This window comes from Boleophthalmus pectinirostris, unplaced genomic scaffold, assembly GCF_026225935.1.
Source record: "Boleophthalmus pectinirostris isolate CB_2022bp ecotype Guang Dong unplaced genomic scaffold, ASM2622593v1 HiC_scaffold_8, whole genome shotgun sequence".
NCBI lineage: Eukaryota > Metazoa > Chordata > Actinopteri > Gobiiformes > Gobiidae > Boleophthalmus > Boleophthalmus pectinirostris.
The window spans coordinates 28,272,915-28,289,403 of NW_026571515.1; the positions used below are offsets into that span (position 1 = coordinate 28,272,915).

General features: G+C 37.6%; 1 protein-coding gene across 1 annotated transcript in view; it reads right to left on the minus strand.

Annotated features, from left to right (window-relative positions):
- Positions 1–11,521, minus strand: part of LOC110164994 (contactin-3-like) — a 68,527-nt gene extending 57,006 nt beyond the window's left edge. Inside the window, exons 1-2 of the mRNA XM_055166030.1 lie at positions 11,467–11,521; positions 10,233–10,368 (exon numbers count right to left, since the gene is read on the minus strand). Of these exons, the coding sequence (XP_055022005.1) occupies positions 10,233–10,368; positions 11,467–11,521 (191 nt within the window). The remainder of the gene's footprint in view (positions 1–10,232; positions 10,369–11,466) is intronic.
- Between the last annotated feature and the right edge of the window lie 4,968 nt (positions 11,522–16,489).

Sequence of the window (16,489 nt, forward strand, 5' to 3'; positions counted from 1 at the left end):
TATTTCCAGATAATTTCTGTCAGCATCCATTTCCATCAAAAAAATATTCATTACAGCAATTAAGTGAATGAAAATATTGAACTGCATGTAATTAAAACAGCACCAGCACTACCAAACAACAATACTGAGTGCAATTCAACAGGTAAAACACATTTTATGATTGATATGAGGTGATATGTTCTTTTTTATGTTTCCTACAATTACCACCTGGAGTCTAGTCTGCTGAAATTGCATTCGGGAGCCTTTTGTTCTTTCATAAGAGAAAGCCCTCAAAATAACCACATTGTATTGAATTATATTGCATATTATAAGTACCTGAATTGATTTAGCAAGACCAAAACAACAAAAAACTACAAAATGTCACTTCTTCCCTTCTTCTTCTTCTTGCTTCTCACTTCTCGCGCTTTACCTAGCAGCAGCCGAACTGAACATGTCATATTAAATTTTACAACCCCTCCTAAGTCCCTTCTCTCATCCATAATGCACTGGTGCGGTCTTGTCTTACTTCCAGTCACTTGTCCTCTCCTCAGTTTCATAAAATCTCAGCCAGTGTTGCAGTCTTATCCTTCTAGATTCAACAGCTCTCTCTCTCAGGTAACACTTATAGTTTACCACAAGAATTACACTTAGATCTGATATCTCTTTGGCTGAAGTGCTGAGGGATAAACAAAGCAACAAAACAAGCAACTTCAAATGATAACTCAAGAGTTATTATATACGATGCCCGCTATTGCCAACAAACAAAATCAACGTTGAGTGGTTTGGCTATGTGTTCCCTACTGCGCTTGTGTATCCGTGGTGTATGGGCAGAATCAAGTCCACGTAGCTCCCCAAATTGACTATAACACTGTAATGAGGCACGCAGTCGGAGGGCTTCTTTTATTTTTCGCAAATCCTTTAAAAAGTTTCTAAGTGAAGCTTGCACCAATTAAACTGAAGATGGGCTACTAGTTTGAGTCACAAAAGCAGTTTTTTGTTGTTCAAGGTATTTGAGCAAAATTGCAAACTCTGACAGTATAAAAAATGTTGAGCATTATAATTGAAAAAAGTATCCTTCATAATACAAATTAAAAGGCTGTTAGATATGACAAAAATGTATTCTCTCTTTTCCATATATTTGCTGAAGATAAAGAAACAAGACTTAATAATTAATAATTGCCCCTTAAAACAATAAAAAGGAAAAAGTCTGAACTCTGCCCCAAACCACGTGCTTTTACTGACAAAGGATTGTTTTTTATCTCTCCATTTAAAAGCCTGAAACTGGTCACTGAAATTTTGAAATCACTTTATCTCGATTTATCTTATCCAATTCATTGCAAAGCCCCATTAGTTATTAAAGATCCTACATTAGACAAAACAGACTCTTGTGATCTCAAATCATGATTATTATTATAGATGTTGTTACCAGGAGTTGTGTTTTGTTTCATTCACGCAAGTTTGCGTAATCCTGCATTAATGGGATGTCTACATCCCCAAAGCTCAAAAGGCACAGCTCCATCTTGTGATCTCATGTAAGTGGTTGTTTTCAAGTTAACAGCTACCTTTTACCTAAAGTTCAGAAGACACTGGAAATTCTAAGGCCGAAAATATCTACACGATTCTAGTGAAGGTGAGTCGAGATTAAGAACACAGTGAAGCACTCCCTGTATTACCACATGACATCATAAAATGGAACTGAGTGTGAAGAACTAAAGAAGAACTAAATATGCAGGGTTGTGTGTTAAACATGAGTGAAAAAAAACCCCACAACTCCAGGTATGTTTTTGATGAGGAAACAACATTATAACAGATCAGAAAACAGCCTAATACTGTATGGGCCCTTTAACCCTTACTATCAACTGTTAATAGATTATCCATAGACACATTTAGACAGTGACAAAAAGACATGCCACACTGTGTTGGAGGAGGTGATATCGGAGGTACAACACGACCAGACTGTCAAAATAAAAGGATTTCAATTATTTATAGAAGAGTGTCCTGGTCATTTTCCATTCTGTTTTTTCAAAAGAGCACCAGAACTTTTGCAGGCAGCTGTCCAGCAAACCCACAAACACGGCTTTTAAGACAGTGCTTTCAGTGCTGCGGTTTCAAAGAATGGCCATGAGTGCAGATGTAGCTCTATGAATAATCTCTTTAGTAAATTATTTATCCTTGCAAATACTTTTTCATTCATTTATTCATTTTTTTCAACTTATTTCTGTTGGAGGTCACAGGTGGCTAAGGCCTTTCACTGTAACTATGGACAGCAGACATTTGTTTGAAAGACAGCTCACACTTAAGGGAAAAGCACTCACTCTATTTATTTACAAAGGGTCAATTTGCATATTTAAATTCAGTGAATACACATGCTGAAGAGGAGGAAATGGAAGAAGAATCAATGTATTCATTAACTGTCACGTGTGAATAAAATATCTATTATATATAGAGAGAGTAAAGATGTTTTATGTATTTATGTATTTATCAGAATTTGTATATCTTTTGTAACAAAACTAGATTCATTTGAAACTAGGGCTGGGCGATATGGATCAAAAAATATATCTCGATATATTTTGCTATATCTCGATATACGATATATATCTCGATATATGTTCAAGAAAAAATAACCCCCTAAAACTGAAAACTGCAAAAACAAATCTGCCAAATACAACAAGGTCCTTTTTTTTTTTAATTGAAGTGTGAGAGGTTGGCAGTTCATATAGGAACATTTAAGATTACAAAAAAACCTAATTATATAAATAATAATTTAACTGTAAAATAAAATAAATAAAACATATTTTCTTCTTTTCATTCATAAATAAAACAACCGAACACAAGCTCATCTTTGCATTAACTCTGTTATCCAGACCAGAACCAGAACCACGAGCTCCTTTAGCAGAGGAAGTTCAGGATGTTCCTTATTTTAACAGATCCATGTTCCTCACCAGCAGAAGGAGCTCTGAGGTTTCCCACAATCCACTGCAGATCAAACCCAACGTTTCCAAACACTATTGTACAAGTGACACTGCAACAGATTATTAATTAAAATCTTCTGCATAAATAAACTTTACATTGCTAAACTTTACAATATATAAAACATAACGACTATAGAGCCACATCAGCTCGTTTGCGATAATAATGTGTTTAATGCAGATCTGCACATGTGTGTTTACGTTTTACAGAAACGAAACTTAAGCGCATGGCTCATTTGCATAAACAGCACTTCTCATGCAGCTCAGCTCGTTTAGCTTCTTTTGGGCTAAAGGACGCGACTCGGTGGAATATGAGGATGTGCTGCTGATGGTTTTGTCTGTAAATGGTGGAAAAGGTTCGTGGTGCTTGAAGCTTTTCACTGGCACCAACTTTCGGTGTTCACGGCGGAAGCGAGGAGTGAAGGAGACACGAGCGAACAAAATCAGGGAGGCGGGGGCGCGCGGAGGCGACGAGAGAGAAGGTAAACAAGCGAAGCGGCGAAATCAAAATTGAATATAAGCATTATATCGATATATACGATATGTCAGAATTCATATCGAGTTTAAAAACTATCTCGATATATTTAAAATATCGATATATCGCCCACCCCTATTTGAAACAAAAGTAAATTATCAGCACTGAAATGCCAAATGCCAAATGTGTCAGCAGAGAAACTGATGGAGTTGAAAAAGCAGACTCTTTTTTGTTGTCCTAAACCAGGTAAAAACATTCACCATTTTCTTAAAATGTATCAATGTGTGTTACCATTAGAGTACACAACACTCACAGAGAAGAAGTGAACTAATGTAACACCTGCATTATTGACTAAATATTTACTAAACATATATTTAACAATTTTTTTTTTTTTTTTGCTGGGTACTTTATCATACAAGATCATTTTATATATTGTTTGTTGTAAACTGCAATATTACTCTAACTACTTAGTAACCGACACAAGTCCATTGAGTTCATGTTGCAAGTACTGCAGTACTGAGAAGCTTTGTTTCTTTATAGTGACCAGACCAAGCAGCAGATTTTCATTTACATGTTTTCGTACAAAATGGCAATGGAGTATTGTTTTGAACCTACTACATGTGACAAGAGTCTGATTTGTTTTTAATAATGACCACTAATTATAGAGGAAAGAAAAACTGATTTTGTTTTGTGCACTCAAGCCTCAAATGCAGGACAATACAAAATTAAATAACAATAGAATACAAAACAACTGAGCTAATGAGTAAGCTAATGATGAGGGAACATTGTTATAACATGGTTAAAAACTCATAAAAGTTGATTTTACATAATATGTCCCCTTAAAAGAAACTCCTATCAACTCAGAGGAACAAAGGAGAATGCTTTGTTCATAAAATATAGCCATGTAGAACCTCGTCCTGAAATGAGTATGACAAAATCTTGCAGAGGAAGTTTCTTAGCCTAAAGAGATGGGAGCGCTATGAAATGACTGTGCGGCAGACAGACTTATTCTGACTAAAAACAGGTACTTTGCACTTACAATTGCACAAGTGCTTTTGGCAAAACTCATTTCAAGGACAGAAAGCCCAATTATTCACAAAGTCCTTTTCTTCTCGGCAACATTTCTCATATGGAAACAGAATACCGCAGTTCAGATTTTGGCTATTGAGGCATTTTTGGTCTCCGCAGCTGCATATTTATTGCATTGTATGTTTGCATCTATACTTCCTACTTTCATTGTAGTAATTATTTTATAAAGTTTTCCACTCCACTCGCTGAAGCTTATACTTTAATAATGCTCTCTTTACATGTTTCCGTCAGCAGTCTTATTTATTTCTCAATTTTTTCAATCCATTTGGGCTTTACCGCAGTGACTATGCCATACCTCCCCACTGGGATCATTAAAATTTCATCTTAGAGTATCATGCACAAAGCTATCCAGGGCAATTTGAGGCAAGCGCCCATAAAGGTTTTAGGAGGCACTGGTGATATTACCATCAGAATAAACCACCTCTTCACTGTCATATTATATTTACATAAAGTGACAGTATTCCACCTTTGACTTCTCATTAAGTGTAGCTATTAGCGCTTGGCAGGAGCGAACAGTGGGCATGGGCGACAAGAGAGGGGCTTTGTTCTTTCTGTCACCCCTGTTACGCGATCATAGCAGGTGAGCGCATTACACTAATACTAACAATGGAACAATTAGCATTTCTTCAGAGAAAGGCAACACTTTAAACACAATGTTAATGTATTAAGATAGATTATTCACAGTGTTGCTCCGTCACCTCTGTGCTTTATAACTTTACTAAAAGCAGTGATGAGTTCAAAGACCCTTTAACAGTCTTTTTGTCCTAATAAGAAACACTACGCAGAACAGTGTCACATTTGGGCTAATATCTTTCACCATAGAGTCACAAGAGCCCAATCTGTACAGTAGAAAATGTACAAGTCATCACATTTTCCATAAGTGTACCCCTGTAGATTAGGTTATCATCTCTCAAGTGGAAGATAGGGAGTAATAACCTTAGAATCTAATTGTTCAGGTAACACACTAACCGGAACAGAAAGTTCAAAGTTCACGGCAAATTTCCATAATAGTGTTTGTTTCTACTGATGTGTACTATTACATTACTATTTATTTTTTACACTAATGAAAATGCTGAATATCTATTTTAATACCATAATGCTGATTAAACACAACACATGCTTATTTTCAATACAAAATTACAGTAGTTTTATATAGATCAAGACCATTCGAAGACTCTTCCCGAAATGTCTGTTTGTGTTCTGTTTTTTAAGTATCAATTCTTGTCAAAATGAATTTCCAGTTTTGATAGTTTTAGGATTTATTAGTGTCTGTGTATGTCCCTACTGCGAGATGAAGTCTCGGTCATTTCTGAAAAGATTCCCCTAAAACCCTCTAATCCTGTTGCGTAGTTGGACATCTTGAATTTAAAAAGAAAGTCATGCTATGAGTATGCTATATTCACAAATATTGCTCTAAACTTGCCAGTGCAAATGGTACACAACAAAGGTGAATGTGTGCATGTATACTATCTTTACTGAGCTCTATGTTATAATCAAAGATCTTTGCAGTCTGCTCTGAAACACACTGGTGAGTTTCTGAGGTTTAACAACATGGCACGTTTTATAGCATGGTATAGAAAAAAAAACTGTAAAACCAAGTAATAATGTGACAACATGCAATGTTTAATGTGTACCTTGTGTACAGTAAAAGTAGTTACATTACACACTACACACAGTACACTACATTACACCAAAAGAACTAAGGTAATTCCCATTGTTGCTTTACAGCATATGGACTATAGTAATAGTAAGATTGGCAGTGTCTATGGCAGACATGGTGCATTTTTATATTGCTATAGGAACCCATAAGGGAACCAGAGAACTGTGCAGCTGAGCAATGCCCTTTTAAGTAAAAGTTCAGGTTTTTGAAGTAAGCTCACATGAACTACAAAGTTACTGTTTTACCTTAAGTTGACTTATGCTATAACACTGGATAAATAATGCAGTAAGGAGAAAGGTATGCTCGAAATACTTTGAAGAAATATAGACTTTTTTTTTCCAAACATGACTTAGATCTGTTTTTAAAATGCTCTTTTCCTTAAAATGCTTTTTCTTTTCTTTTCTCTGCCTTTTCTTATTGGACATTTAAGAGCAAATCACATTAAGCAAACTATATCACATGAAATACACAGCATATTTTTTCATTTAAAGGTGTAATGTGTAACGTTTTTGGTGTAGTCTGCTTGTTTTCACGTGAACACTTAGTCTTGAATGTTCATGTTGGGTGCTACAATTTCTGAAAATGCCTTGAAAACTTACATTCTTGGTGTGAGTGGAGTCACCTCTCCACAGTTCAGACCTGTATCTTTACTTGAAACACTAGCTTCTTGTAACCATGGAGATCAGCGCGTTTAATACCACACTAGGCAAAGCAATCACATCTCAACGGAGACCGGCAGTTGGCATAACCAGAAATGTTATATAGGCCAGATTGGCTATATTTGGTACAAAGAAGTATTTAGATATGTGGTTTATGTTTTCTAGAAATCACCTTTTTTTGATCTACTGTGAAGTGTCTCTGCAGTTAAGTGATTCTTTGAGCAGAGAGCGAGTGAATAGAAACTCCAAACCCAATTACTCTTGTTGACTCAGGTTTTGTGCAGATGTGTCATTGGATCACCGGGCCAGGCAAAAGCACAAGTACAGAGTCACTGGGGTGTAGACAAAGGCCAGAGAGGGTCAAGTAAAGGTTAGCAAAGTCACTGTGAGTTTGAAATAAGACTTTTATGATCAAACAGGATGCTTCTATATGTGATTTTTATAATGCGGACACTACAGCCTCACTCTCTTTGTGAGTGTATGGCAAGACTGGCAGAAGAAAGGAAAGTACAGATTTCATCCAAGCCATTTTTCTTATCTCAAAACAGTAAAGAAATGTAGCACCCAGACAGAAAAGTAAGGGTCCTTCAGTTCTGTGCTCTTCTGTAAAAGGTACTATTATTTCTCGTATGATCGAATAAGAAACCAAATCACATAGCTACTGAGGAACTACTGAAAGTGTAGTTACCAAAATCAAAAGTTAAAAATAGTTTTTCTTTCTCTTTTTTTTTTTTTGTAATATCAATCATTAAAAAAACAAACAAACTACAGCCTATGAAGAGTTTTGGGTCCTAATTGACAGTGAATCTGTATAATGTATTGTGTCACGGAAAAAAATGGAAAATGCATGATACTCAATTTCAATACTAATTTCAGACAATGCAATGTAATTTTTAAGTGTTTAATGAAAAGCCCTCCATGACCCGGCCTTGGATAAAGCAGAAAAAAATGGATGGATGAAATAGTATCATGTGGTCTTATACTAGTTCTAATATACTGAAGATCAACACATTTGAAGTAACAAATGTCCAAATTATTATCTTTTTTTGTATAAATAGTTGTTCAATTGAGCATTTTTAAAAAATAATAGTTTTAGTATCATTTATTGTGTGGGTACACTTTTGTTTTATTGATACTCTTGCTTTGATTTTAATAAACACTAGTGGAATTAAATAGAGCTTTCTTTTATATCTCCATTGTATTTTGTATTGTGCAGCACTTTGGAAACAGTTTAATGTTCATGCAGTGTACTATATAAGTAAAGTGGATTGGATATTCATTTATTTGACAAGTATACGATGTCATAACTTCTACTATATTACGTCTTTTTTTCTAATAAGTTTTGTCTATTTCTTTTAAGGCAATTGCAAACAAAAAAGTTACACTTCACCAAAGGTTAAGAAAAGGTTGGGTCACCATCCCCAAACCCTTCCCTTTTATGAGTTTGGTGGTGGGGCTGCTTCTATATGTGATTTTTATTATGCAGCTACACTAAGGATACTATGGGATCTCATGTCTTTGTGAGTGACAGGACTGGCAGGAGAAAGGAGGAAAAGGGTTGGGGCCGATTTACACTTCAAGAGGAGAGCTGCGGAGGTGCTGGGGGCATCGGCAGCCTATCCAGAAGACACAGCGCGGTTAACATGCTCCTCTCACCTTTAATCACTACATGGTAATGCCTCAGACTTAGATGAGGGGACTTGGAAAGCCCAGGAATAATGAGAATACGCACTCCCCACATCAGTACCATTCAGCTCACATGGCCACAAGTAATTCCAGCAGTGAACACCAAAGACACTCGTAATCAATGGCTGTTGGTTGCAACTGGTGTTCCCATTGGTCGGCGGGTGACTTTACAAGAGCATGCGATCATTAGGATGCGCCACGTGTGTCGCTGAGATAGTATCAGGCGCGACTGGTGGCAGATTGGCAGCCCCTTTGTCAATATGAATTAGTCTAGGCACAATGATGCTACTGCTTAAACTAAAACACATTGCGAGTATCTATAGTGCTAATTCTGAAAGGTAACTATTTTAAATTATTTTACAATTGTGAATTTATGATGCTTTTGTAATGGATTCAATGTAATGCTTATGTCCACGGTGGTGGTATTTCTTTGTTTGGAATGTTCTACAGTACAGCATTAAATTTTTTCCATACTCAATTACAGATGCTGCTCAAAATAACATTGAAAAACATGCATTCTGTCTGTGAGCAGTTTCTCCACAGATCTCAGTCTGGTGCCGTCAATGCTTGTCTCTATGGAGGCATATTAAATACTATAGTGGAAAATTTTAGTTGGAAGTGGCAGACACTACATCAGAAAAGTTGCAAAGTGCACCTTTAAAAATATATCTGAAAATGTAATGCCAAACACAGACTTTCAAACAGAAGTAAATCACAGATTTTCTTTTTGGCTCTGTAATTATTGACAACAGGCGTTTTAAACAATTCCATTTTCTGACAACTCAGAAAGGCAACTGGAACATGTAACCCTAGTGCTAATTGCAGCATGCACACAGGAAATTAGGATTGGAATTAAAAACAAAAATGGGTTGTTTTTAATTCCACAAAAGTGGGAAGCTTTTCAGAAAACATAATTTTTGTGATATTCAAGGATTTAAGTTTTAGATGGATTAGTAAAAGTAATGGCCTTGAATATATGACATCTTCCTCCAGATTTGACAAAGATACCCATGTTTTATTTGATACATTTTTATTACATTTTAATATAATAAATTTAAAAAGTATATTTGTTTGCATTACAGTAGCCAATTATTTAATGCAAGACACATAGACTTACTCAGAATTTACACCAGGAGCGTCAGTGACATGTAATATAGGCAGAGCTGCATACGCGCTTACTTTTAAAAGCTTCAGTTTACACCAGACGCAGAAAAGCTGCACCTGTGACGCCAACCTCTGTGTATTCTCATTTTAAATACTAAACTTTTCACATTGCTCTTCCCTGCTAAAAAGCTTGGAGACACTCCAAATTAGAACCCCAACCTATTTTGAGCAGTGCATAGCGTAATGATGGCCGATGGACACGCATATGACACTGCTGGTGTAAACTGTCTGACCGGTTAAAATGGAAAGCCATACCTGCGTGTATGCTGCTCGTATGCTGTGCTGACACGCTGTTACACTTTGGTGTAAATTGGGGGTTAGTCTTAGAATAATAAAAAATTTAAGCAAAGCTTTGAAGAATTGGTTTTCTCTTCTTCTGAGAGTTCACTTCATCTGGTATTGGTTAAATCCACCTGTCACTCACCCAGAGCATGAAGCTGACCACTGATTGAGTATAGAACTGCAAGAAGCACTAGATCACAATATGACACCCCCATAGTATGGTGTCAGCTCAGAGATGAGATTTTTATCATCATATGGGCTGGTCCTACCTGTACTGAGGCGGTGGGCTTCCCTTGGCGTCACAGGTCAGAGTCGCCTCTTCTTCGATCGAGTCCACGGGGATGAAAAGGTCTCCGGGCTCCATCCTCCAGCTGGGCCCATGGAACGACACACTGTCCAGGCACTCTGTCACACACACACAGACACACACAGACACACACACACAGGTTTGAGAAGGACACGCAGAGCAGTAAATCGCAGATTTGATAGGACAGACCTCCAATGATCCCAAAGTAATAACATTCAGGCACAGGGAAAGTAGAGCTCCATGAGGATTGACTCTGTAAATTTCACATTATCGGCTAGGTCACAAACTGTTAAAAATACAAAGATAATGTAAAGATTTTGTAAGGTGTATGATTTTTCCACACTTATTTTTTTCCATGAACCATATGTTTTCTAATGCAACAAAAATATGATTTTCACTCAATTTAAAAAGTAGATGATGATTTTTAGATCTTTAGTTTTAAAGTATTGTTTTTCTAAAACTGTTTTTGTTTTTGTCATTTTCAGCAGAGCCTTCTAAGATTTGTCAATAATACATGACACACATCTATTAAAAAACGGCCAATTTGCAGCTGTTCTACACCAACTTAAAGCTACCATCTGTGAGGGAATCTAATGCACTTACAGATGGTAGCTTTAAAGAGTCACTATTTTAGAAAATACTTTCTTCTGAAAAATATTTATAGCTATAGCTAAAAGTTGCATTGTGGTTGAGATTTGATTTAACTGAGCATTTTCTGCCTTGTTCATTTCCTTTACACTGTCCTGACCTTGTGTGCCATATATGTTATAGATCAAATTAGACTCTTGTCAGCATTTTTACGCTCTATAAAAGCTCACATTGGGCTGTCTCTTTGCAGTCTGGTTTCCTTCTACAATAATGTTTCCCAGACGCATACAGAAAGTGGATTGGATAAGTTACTGCAAACCTAATTTGAAAGAAAAGAAGAATAGTATTTATAAACTGTAAATGTTGTGTCACTGCTTGCAATTGTGCACATCTGTAATTCTGGATTGTGTAGAGAAGTATCCGGTTAGTGGGATACAGATTACAGATGGGATAAAGATGAAGACCACAGACTCAGTATTGTGAATGGAAGTCAATATCAAGGAGTGTTTCTTTAAATCAACTCCAACCCTTCTCTCTCACTCCTCACCACACAACTGTAAATGTCTCCCAATGTGAAAGAATCATTACTCATATAAAAAGGTGGTTACCTGCCAGACAGTCCATGATTGATAACAGGAGAAGCTGTTTCCATGGCAACGTCATCTTTGGCGCCCAAGGGCAAGAGCGGCTCTCATCCAATAAGCGTCTGAAATGGCACTCGTGCTGTCGCGCAGAGGTGAGCTTGACCTGTTGAACAAGTTTCCTTTCTTAATGTGAGAATGACAGTGACCCCTGTCCACAAAATAGATGAATCATAAATACAGATACACTTATTTTATCTTCAAAGGGCGCTTTAACACTGCTTTGATCTTGATTTGGTTCTGTTCTATATCTGGTTGAGTCCTGGTTTATTCCAGGTTTAGTCCCAGTTTAGTCTCAATATATATGTGCAACTGCAGAAAATATGCTCCAGTTTGCAAACAGCCAGAAAGTTTTATACTTATCAATATCTTATTACAGTTTAACTTGTTGTTTCCATATTCAAAGAAGAGTGCACAAAAGTGATGACCCTGGAAAATCAGTTTGGAAAACTATAGTAGAAACTACTTGAAGAGTTGTTAAACCACTTTTCAATTTACACATTACATGTTTTCATTAATCCAAAGACTTGTCGACTCACTACACTAAAGTAAACTTTTAATTTAGTTTGCTCACCCACTCAGTTCGTGTTTGGATTTTTCTTGGTTTTAAACCTAGTGGTCTATATATATTTTTTTTAATAGACGCAGTTGTTTTGAGTGAAAGCATATGCAAAATTTGTCATCATGAGATATAATCAACCAAATTGTTTTCTTGATTTATTTCACTTGTGTGACTGTGCTATACTTCAATCACTTACACACATCAGTACACCACTACAATAAAAGTAACACCAATAGTAATGCAATCAAAGGCAAAAGTTATGTAATCTGATTTTAATATTTTAACGTGGACATGATTTATTTGGCTTCTAAACTGCAAGAACAGGAGTAGTCAGTTTCCTGTGGTGGGAAAATGTCGTTTTGATAAACAAATCAATCTTGTTTCACACTGCCAAATTACTATATTTGGGTGTTGGTTTTTTTCAAAAATTATGCATAAAATAAAATGAAAATAAATGAAGCAGAGTTCAACTGAAACACTGATACACTGTTATATTGCATTGCCCACATCTTGGGAAATGATAAGGTCTTAATTTGTGTGCCCCATTCTCACTTACAGTATCTCATCAGACCAAACCAGACTCAGCGACAGTGCCCTGTGGAGCCACTAGCGTGCACTCGGAGATACGGCAGTGTTGATACCAGAGGCATATGGGAGGACACCCATGCCAATATATTATAGGCTGGGCTCATCCTTCACTTGGACGGATCGGCTCTGTGGCTGCCTGAGGAGAGACCTGGACCTGAGAATTGGGTGCCATCCAATCAATTAGATTCACCCACAGCAGCATGTGTCTCCACCGCACGCTGGGCTGAATCAAGACAGCCTGATGAGGAAGCCATTTCACCCCAGTCCATAATCAAGGGCAAGTGCCTGTCTCTCTCGTGGTGCAAATTGCGACGCACACATTTCTCGCACGCGGCCTCGTAATGATGCAATTATGAAATGTCAAACAGCATGGACACGCACATGGCAGTAGTGTATACCCACAACAGACAGGAGGCATAACACACAGTAGTAAAGTCAGTGCGGCACCTGCATGGGTCTAAGGGTGCACTCACTCTTGCACTGGGACTGAACAGGGACTAAACCCAGAAACCCTGGGCAAGACCAGTACTTAAGGTTGGGGTTTAGTGATATGTCTCAAATTGGTCATTATTTTATGTATTTATTTTTCAGTTTTAAAGTCACATGGTTGCATTTCATCCTTCAAAATCTAACTAAACTCATACTTTTACTAACAGGATTAGCTGTGGACCTCTTGATTAAAAAGACCGAAGTATACTGATGATTAGAAGTGAGACATAATTGCAAAAGTCTACTTAAAGCAACTTTCTGGAGGTGGAATGTCACCTGCATGATTCCATGGAAACAACCAAAAGGCCCTTCTCCAGGTTAAACAAGGGTCAGGTTTGTGGAGATGCGGCCTGCTCACAGTTAAGGATGCATGTTTTTCTTTGTTTTGCTTTTGTTTAAATCTATTTTGAACAAAAAATACATACTAGTTTAACCAGAACTGGAACTGCATAAAACCAAACAGGGCTCAAACCAGGACCAACCCAAGACAAGCCATGAGTGAGTTCCACACTTATTCTCTCAAGAGGTGTTCGAGATATATTAAGGCCACGGACAGATAATAACAGCAGCTGCTAAATGTCATCTCTCTGCCCACACGCGCAGCAAAGCAAACATTTAAAACTCCCCAGCACTGCGCTCACTCACTCTCTATTTAACACACATAGGCGGTGATGTACGGCTCATTTGTGGCCTGATCCCTGGTTCACAACGCTACTTAAAGAGCAGCTAATTGTTTGTCAGCTGCCCCCTTGGATGTCAAAATCACACACGTGGGGTCTGAGCAAGGATTTCTCTCCCAAACCTTTCATGTTTTTGGCTCACTTCCGTTTTCCCGTTCTTTCAAAGTCTGCAAAATTGGATTGGTATGCTGGCTGTCATGAAGCGCTCCTGGATGCCTCACTGATAGGGCCCTTTCTGTTCAAACTGCTGCCACCTCACGACCAGAGGATTGGGCTGTGCGTGCAGAGGTACAGTGCACGGGTATAAGCCTTCTGTCGACTTTGCATGTTATGGTTGGTCTTTGTAATGGGGTTTTGTCAAGTCATGTGATGCCAGGCTATATTATTGAAGTGGTCCTTTTATGTGAAAAACATTCAGCTTAGTGTCTAAAGGTGTATGTGTGTTCTATAGCATATATAGAGTTTCAAAGTTTTGTGCAGACATATAATCAAGTTATGTCCTCTTTGGCATTCCTCTACGCCTCCTGTCTGGCAGCTCAGACTTAAGCATCCTCCTACACGAATATTCACCATCCCTCCTTCACATGTCCATCTAAAAAATGTTACCACATCTAACATAAGCTGTCTTTTTGCTTAACCCATTAATAACTGTATAAAGCTAAGAGTATGGCATTGACAAAAAACAAATACTACAGAAATTTAGGCAGTCACAACACAAATAAAGATATAATCTACAGGTTCAAATAATGGTCTTAACAGTTACTCAGTGGTTAAAGGAGTGGTCCCCCAACCCGATGGATTGATTCCCACTCGGACCAAGTTCTGCTGTTATGTCCTTAGGCAAGACCTTCATTGCCTAGTATGAAAATGGTGTGTGTGTGTGTGAGTGATGGGTTATGGTTGGAGGGGGCGATGGTGCAGATTGGCAGCCTCGCTTCTGTCAGTCCTCCCCAGGGCAGCTTTGGCTACAGTGGTAGCTTAAGTGTGGAGTGAATGAACTCTGTACTGCACAGCACTGTAAAGCTCTTTGGGTGTTTTGAAAGGCATTGTATGGTCCAATGCATTGTTATTATTATTTTATGGAATTTATGATCATATTATTCTGTTTTATGGTTGTAGATAATGATTAATTCATCTTAGGTACCTGAATATAGCAGTGTTCACTAGTAACATAGCCAGGTATTGCTTAAATCCTGAAAAAAAAAATTAAGTAATCTATCCTTCTCATTAATGAGAAAATCCCCAAGTGGTCTATATCATTAACAGTTGGGCTTCTAGACCAGGAGATACTGTGACAAATCATATATACACTCTTAATATAATCCCACAATGACAGAGGAAGTCAGTCTGCCTTATCCAAAAACAAATAGTATGAAGCTTGAATACATTCATTCAAAAAGTTGTCTTCAGTCCTGACTTTCAAAAAGGACTGTCAATATTCCAATCTGCCAAAAGGTCAGCAAAGTGTGAAAAATACAAATGAATTCAATTATTAAATAAACATTTTTCTGGACTCACACTGACCTTCCAATAGTGATAAGCAGCTCTTGGGTAAAAATGAATGAATACACCACACTCTCAAAGATCATCCAAAGTGGATGTTGCTTTGTTTTGTTTTGTTGTTGTTTGTTGATAGTATATTTCTGCATTTACTTTGATTAACATATTTCCTCATTTTTATATAATAGAGGAAGAAGCAGCCCTTTATATTTAAAACCAGTGTTTGTGCGTACTGACAAAGACGTCTCAATTAATTTTCAAGTTACGTAACTGAGATTTTTGCAACCATAGGGAGAAGCCATAATCTTATCTATGAATTGTGTTGTTAACAGTAGCAGAATTGACACTTACTTAGGCCTGTGCACTGTATGTGATCTGCTGCAGGTGCACATTTGACAGTTATATTGGAAAGTTTGACATTTCACTTTGAATGTGTCAGTAAAGCTCCAGATGTGAGCAGAAGTGTGCATTTCATAGCGACATTGTTGTGTTTTTGTTTGATGTATAATTAAAGTTTTAATCAGGTAAATAATACATTTCAATAAATAAACATGAGCATTTATACTTTTTTCACTTATTTGTGTTATAGTAGGAGAAAGTGTTCATAGGTGTCCACAATTTCTTTAAAAAAGTTTTCACACCTTGGGCCTTTTCATTCGTACCATTTGAATAGGCCACAGCTCACATAGTCAAACTGATGCACTGCTATTGTATGCTATTTCCTGGATGAAAGCGCCTGTGTCTTCAGAACAGGTGAAGCAGATGTTATTTCTCTCTTCTTAGGCTCACAGAAGCTCGGGGGTTCATTCATGGAAGAAACACAGAAACCCCAGAGCTGCACGGCACAGCGCGCCCTGTCTGCTCCTATCAGCATCAGCAGACCAATCCCAGCGCTACAGCTCTGCCTCAGGGCGCACCCCCACGCCTCATAATGATTCAGACCAGACCAGTCACCTACCTGTTGGTCATTAACACTCCTCGTCCTCACAGGGTCAATATGTTTTTGTTCAGGTAACACTGGCACAGCCTTCAGGTCTGTATAATGTAAAATTATATATGAATGATTTATTAGACTAACAAAGATGTATTGGCACTCACACCACATCCTAGTATAACTGAAGGTTTTTGTATTTTCACAGAAGAGGGCCCCTTCCCCTTTTCCCCCACTGTC